Consider the following 6,972-nt stretch of genomic DNA (forward strand, 5'->3'; position numbering starts at 1 on the left):
TCTGCGCATATAGTGCAGGCACTATACATCACTCCATTCTCACTGCTGGAATCTCTGCTTCTTGCCGTGATCAGGTAACGTATTGCCTCTCTCCCATCAATCTCAAGTAGGAACCTGCTAATGCAAATGTCTTAACTCTTTCTGACCTGTGTTTCTTAGCTCTTGTATGGTTGATGTATGTAAGTGCTATATTAGGCATACGCAACACTTTCAGTAAACATTATTTATTTGAATATTAGTCTCCTCTGTTTTGTGTGAATAATCTGGAAGACTGACTCTGGTATACATTGGTTAAGGATCCGCCCTAGCTCTGGCCAAACTGCTTGCTAATTTCCCCTATAAAAGTGCAGTTCTGGTAACACAGTCACTTTCTCTCGGTACAATCTACCTCACAGGGTTAATGTGAGGATAAAATGGAGGATAGGAGAACCATGTACATCACCCTGAGCTCACTAAAGAAGGGGTGGGGGTAAAATGTACTAAACAATATATAAATAATATAAATGTATAATGCCCCTATTTTTGTAGCAGGTCCAGTCAATTTATCTCAAAAAGAATGTAGGGCAGAGAAAAGGTACAATAAATTGCTTGAGAGGTGAGGAAACACTTAAGAGCTTGTGGTTTTGTTTGGGAAAAGATGACTGTGGAAAGACATGATAGCAATCTATAAAACTATGGATGGTGTACAGAGAATGGATACAGAGAAATTATTCTCTTTCTTTCTGGAACCAAGCCTACGATAAATCAATGAACTGTAGCTAGATTTTTTTTTTTAAGTTCCCCAATAAATGTGGTATGAAAGTGTGTCTCAGGAACCACAGATGCTCTAAGGGCAGTAGAACGGTGATTTTTAAAAGATTAATTAAAAGTAAATGACCACTGAGGGAATTAATTTACAAGGATTTATGATTCTGTTTTCCCACTATGGCATCTGTCCTGAACAGTAAAAAATAGTTTAGGGATTCTATTTGTCTCTTGCAGTTGACTCCCACACCGGTGCTGCTTAGATAAAACAAGTCAGAATTTATCCACTGCCTGCTCCTTTGCTCAGGCCAAAAATGAAACAGTAACTTACACCTAATCCCCAGTCTCAATGAATAAATAACTGGCACCATAATTCATCATTATGACTTCTTTGGACTTAGTGGCAAAATTCCCATTGGTCTCAGTGGAGCCAGAATTTTACTAAGCAGCTTAAGCCACTTGTTCTGAAGATTCTCCTGAAAGAAATAGGACGAATCCAGAGAAATAGGTCTGAGGACTGTGACAGATGTCTGCAACACTATGGCTTACTTTGTTCCTTTGTGTTATCGATGTGCAATAAAATCAGTGTAGATGCTTTCTCTAATCAAGACTTATACCAATATTGGTCAAAGAGGCATAAGTGTCAAGATCAAAAAGATGGGAATATTAAATTTCTCTCATTAAAAAAAAAAGATCTTCAGAAGCAGAACAAAAATGACAATTCAAGCAGATTTTAAATCAATACATTTCATGTATTTGCATATTCATTATTGAAATTCTGCAAAATTGTCATGCTGTTCTGTCAACAGCCTGTTTGACCTGTCAGGTAACAAGCAGCTTATTTTAGTTAATGATTCTGTTGCTACACAATGTCTTCTTCTATCCAAAACTGCGTCTGCACAATAGTAGCAAAACAGAGCATTCACACTGTGCCTTTTGAACATTCAAAGCCGCTCATATGCATTATCTCAGCATTCTTTACAACAACTCTATAAGGCAGGTTAGTATTACTGTGCACATTAAACCTTGCTGCCTGGGTCTTCCAAATCCAAGACAACTATTGTAGCCTAGCAGTGGCCAGCTAGTGGCTTCAAGTTCCTGGTGACCTCCCAAATTTTAATTAAGAAGTGGTAAAAGTTTCATTCATCATTTTGCTTGTGAAATGAGAATTGGTGTATATTTAATATAATTCTGCATTATATTTTAATGAAACCTCTGGCTCTAATTGGCTGAACTAGCCAGATAGCTTAAAATGTTCAGATGCTCTAGGAATAAAGCAGTTTGAAGTGCAACTACTATGAGGGAAAGAAAAGCTGTCAGTTCAGATAGGATTACACAGGCTCAGATTTGGAAAGAAGTCTTAGGTGATATGGAACCTAAGGGATGTGGAGTCTAGAGGTAAGGATGCTGAAGGAGAGTTGCAAAGAAGGAACTGAGGAAAAGGAACATAAGGAATGGGTAGGTGGAGAAATGAGGCTTGTTTTGTCAATGATCCCCACCCTTCCTGCCCTGTGTTTAATTACTGAGTCTGTATTTTTATGTATGTATTTTACTCTTGGTTTTAAAGTGGTTTTATAATAGTTTTATAATGTATTATAAAATGTATTTATATATACATGTATTTATATATATGTATTTATAATGTTAGCTGCATTCACAGCCCTGATTGGGCAGAAAGATGGAGTATAAATTCTATGAATAAATAATAAATAATTCCAGAGGAATAAAGGAAATTAAGAAATGAGACTTAAAAAAACTTTCACTGCATTAGTATGATGGGGGTGTATAAAGGGACACAGTAGGCAGCTGTCAGAACAATGGGGTGGTGGAATTAGGGAGGAGGAGAAAGTAGAACTGGAGCGTTACTGCACAATGGGCACAGAGGCTGAAATACTGGCAGCTGAATGCAAGGGAGGGAGGGCGTCAGGAGACACAGGACTGCTCATTCTAAAATCTCTGTTTGTGGTTTTTACTGTCACTGTAGAATTGTGACCTGTCAAGTTTTAGCCATCAATCCTATTCACACTTATCTGGGAGTAAGCCTCATTAAACACAGTTGGATTTACTTTTAAACACTGGGTTGTGCTGTAAGAGGGCAACAAGAGCCAAGATGCAGAAAATGCCTGGTTCTAAAGCTCACCTATTGATTTTAACTAATCAGCCAACCAGAACTACGGTTGAAAGGCAAAGCAGAAATCTCTTAAACAAGCACATTCTTTGACTGCAAGCCTCCAGCCTCGTTCCTTATAAACAATCTGGAAAAAACAAAGAGATGCTCTCAATCTGCTTCTTGAAGGAATCTTTCAGAAAGCACATTTGTTCTCCAACTGCAGGTAAGCCCTTACTACCAGGCAATCCTAACATTATCATAGAATTAGACCTTGAAGAGAGTCTGGAGAATACTGTAGCCCATGAGAATAGAGAGACTGTCCTAACTGCTAGATCATATTAGCTTTAAAGAAGGGAAGGTTGCACAGCAGGTTAATTGGAATTTTAAGTCTATCGCATTCTGCTAAATTTCACCAAGAAATTATCATTGGTTTCAGATAGGCTGAATCAAACTGAATCAAACTATTTAGGGATACCCATGCCCAGTAATTCATTCACTGAAGATGTTAATTCAGTGTAGATATCTGAAGTATGTTTACTACCACAAAGGAAATCGTGCAGACTAAATGTGGATGTAATTCTTATATAAAGAATACCCTAAAAGCTCGTTCTACCTTTTAATGACTGATATGTGTGGGCATTTTCCCACTCTTTCCCTCGAAATAGGAGGAAAGTAAAGATTCCTCTCTACCCTCCCTTCACAGGCCTTTCAACAAATCAAGGATGTTAAGGTCAAGCCTAACCCCTGACACATTTCCTCTAGCTGCTTCCAAGGGAAGGCTGTGGCCGCAAAGATACGGTGAACGCTGAGGAAAAGGAGTTGCCTCCGGACCCGGCTCCGAATGCCCATCTCCCTCCCATTGTGGTGCGGGGAGGCAAGATGAGAGGGCTCCTTCTGGCGTCTCTTGTCCTCCTGCAGCCCTTCGCCGTGCCCGGGCTGTCTGGAGAGCCCCGCCAGAGCGACCACACGTGGTGCCACGGGTCCGGGGCTTGCTACAGCGTCCACCTGGCCAGCCGGAACTTCAGCGGGGCTAAGGAGGCCTGCGCCGTCTACGGGGGAACGCTGAGCACAGCGAGCGGAGAGGCCGAAATCCAGGCCATCTTCGCGCTCCTAAGAGGGGCCGCCAGCGGGCCCGGCCCCTCCATGTTTTGGCTTGGACTGGTCCGGAAGCCTCCGCAGTGCACCTATCGAGAGCTGCCGCTCCGGGGCTTCTCCTGGGCCCCCGTAGGGCTTCCTAAGACGGGGGCGAACGAGACCCTGGTGACCCCGTCCTGGGTAAAGGAGCCAAGCATGTCATGCACCACGGAGAAATGCGCCGGCCTGCAGGTGACGGCGGGGGAGCCTCGCTTGCAGCAGTGGGGCCTGAAGGAGCGCTCTTGCACCAAGACAAGCCCGGGTTACATCTGCAAATACCGCTACGAGGGCACCTGTCCCGCTCTGCAGCCGCCCGGCGCTCACAGCCTGCTCTACACGCTCCCCTCCCGCCAGCAAAGCGCCCACCTGGCCTTCAGCCCGCCGGGCACTGTGCTTACCCTGCGGTGCCCCACGCGAGAAGCGCGCTTCACTTGCCAGGTCTCGCCCGACGGCTACCGATGGGAAGGCGCGGAAGGCGAGCTCTGCTCCTGCCCCAGCGGCTACTGGAGCCCGAGCAAGAGGCAGTGCGTAGAAGCAGCCGCCTGCCTGGGCGCCCAGGGCGCCTTCCTCTGTGTCTGCGCCTGGGGCTTCCACTTGGCGGCGGACGAGAGGTCCTGCCTGCCGGGCGGCAAGGAAACAACTGCAGGGACCCCTGGCCTATTCACTCCCACAGCGGGTGGAGCTTTGTCTCCCAGCAGCTCCAGCCCGGGGAATGACAGCAGCTCGCCGGCGCCCGAGGCTAACAGCAGCGCCCCTGAAGTCGAAGCGCCCTTGGCCTATGCTGAGCCCTCCAACTACGTCTTCATCCTGATCACGGTGGCGGTGGTGCTGCTGGTGATCCTGGTCATGGCCTCGCTGCAAGTCTTCAAGGCCTGCTTCCAGGCCTGCTCCTCGAAGGGAGCGCTGTCCGGCAAGGATCTCTCCCCAGCTGCGGTCCCAGAAGGTGACCCGGAGGCCTCCGCCACTCGCACCAGCTCCGAACACTCCCTGGGGCCAAGTAAGGCAGAGTCCGCGGAGGCTTCTCAGGGCGATGTGGAGCCAGTGATTGGAAAGGTGGAATTGGAACAGACCTAAAGGGTCTGGGGCTGTGCGCCAGAGACAGTGGGCTGCATCGGACGAGGGATACTGAAACGAAGCAAGAAAATTTTAATTTTGTTTGCAGGGAGACTTCTTTGTACTGTAGGCAGCTGTGCAACTGAGCACTGCTCTTTTACAAGTATACTTGGCCCATCTGCATCTTTTTGGATTCTGCATCTTTTTGGATTCCGTTTGGGCATAATGAAAAGTGGAACAAATCTCAATAGGTATACAGAATTTGACTGGCTGTTTTTTTTTAAACAAACTCTTGTAAAATCTCAAATTCATTAGCATCTAATTTCCAGCCATGCACAGGAGTTGCCAGATGGCCTTTCTGTTACAGGAATGACCTTTATTTCAGGCTGTCAAAGAATATGACACTACCAGGCCATAACTGGAGAGATATTTTAGCCCTGTAGTGCTCTAATGTTTTGAGATTTTCATCTGCTAACATTTCTCATGTATAGAATTGTTTTTAATAAAGGGAGAAATGATGGCACTGGGGCAAAACAAAACCATGCATACAGGGCACTGTAGTACAGCTTAAATATTATTGAACTTAAAAGATGAATAGTAGGTGAAATACTTCTCGTTTGTTCTTTTGTCTTCTGAGGATTTATTAACTTGAGAATTTGAGATGGTTTATTTTTACTACAGAAGAATAACTTGCCCGCTCATACAGGTCTTCCCCATATATGCACTTAACTTACGGGTTGCTGACAAAATTGTACTTGGAATATGAATCAATAATGAATTGATCATATAAGAAGATGATATCTAGGCATATATTTAAACAACTAAAGCAGCAGTCTTATTAGTCACTTTACAGAACTGAGGATCACATTGTAAGGCTGCCACCCTTGGCACAACTGGAAGTCAGTTCCACTGAGATAACCAGAACTTACTGCAAAGTAAATTCAGAAATGGCTAGTAAGTCAACTTCAGTCTGTAGTTTAATTTTGTTCCAGAATTTGGAAATTTATCAATATTCATAATGCTGAGGAAGGCTGTGACCCCAAGAGTAATGAGCTATCTGCCAATAACAGTTGTTAACTGCCCCTCCCCCCCATATTTTTATGTTAGGTAGCAATCCTAAATGCCCTTGCATTTAGGATGGCTACACTTATACCTGTGTACACTGACGGTCCAGGAAATGGCCCCAGTTCAGAGTACACTTAGACACATCTTTATCACTAAAATCACTGGGACTACTGCGACTAAGATCTGTGCTAGACTGTGTTTAGGACTGGAGTGGAAGAGTGTGTGACTACACTTTCTCAGAAGCAAAGCAATTTTAGGGAAGATCACTGTTTCATGGGCTACAAATTAGAAGCCTGACAGTGCAAGGGAGAAGCCCATGTTGTGGCTCCTCTCCTCACCAACGTTAATTGTCTATAACTATGCAAAAAAAAAGTACCCATTGTAATTAATGTTGTACAGAAAGTTATGCTTCCAGAAACTGTAAATGTATGAATAACATTTATGGAAATAATCACAAAGAGACTTATGACACCTTAAAGATTAGTACATTTATTATAGCATAAACTTCTATGAGCTCACTTCATCAGATACATGATTACACTTAATTGGCATTTGGTATATCATATATCAAGTAGTGCAGGCACTGTGAAAAATCTTGACCAACATCTTGGGTGGCTACACAAAAAAGGTTTAAAAAGGTAAGGGAGGAGGGTAGGAAATACACAGAAGAGAGATGATTGGGTTGGGAAAGAAAATGAGCAATTACACAGGTTGGGGAGGAAGGGGGAAAGTGGAGGATTGGCTGGGTAGGGAACGGGAGGAAGTAGAGGAAGTAGGCTGGGTAGGGGAATGGGATTTGCCCTCCCCTGTAAGTCCTTGTGGGTCCCTTCTTTGTATGTAATTGTACACAAAAGGTGAACAAAGAA

The 6,972-nt window shown here is 44.2% G+C and overlaps 1 protein-coding gene across 1 annotated transcript; it reads left to right on the forward strand.

The window, feature by feature from the left end:
• The first annotated feature begins 3,712 nt into the window (after nucleotides 1–3,712).
• On the forward strand, nucleotides 3,713–6,726 carry CLEC14A (C-type lectin domain containing 14A). Its single transcript, XM_054972021.1, has one exon. It carries the CDS (start codon nucleotides 3,734–3,736, stop codon nucleotides 5,060–5,062), a length of 1,329 nt encoding a protein of 442 aa, XP_054827996.1. The 5' UTR covers nucleotides 3,713–3,733; the 3' UTR covers nucleotides 5,063–6,726.
• Nucleotides 6,727–6,972: the final 246 nt, after the last annotated feature.

The sequence above is a fragment of the Eublepharis macularius genome, chromosome 2 (genome assembly GCF_028583425.1).
Source record: "Eublepharis macularius isolate TG4126 chromosome 2, MPM_Emac_v1.0, whole genome shotgun sequence".
In the NCBI taxonomy this organism is placed as follows: Eukaryota; Metazoa; Chordata; class Lepidosauria; order Squamata; family Eublepharidae; genus Eublepharis; species Eublepharis macularius.

What these genes read in the sequence shown, in the direction of transcription:
- CLEC14A (XM_054972021.1), top strand. Translation starts at nt 3,734, where the DNA reads ATGAGAGGGCTCCTTCTGGCGTCTCTTGTCCTCCTGCAGCCCTTCGCC.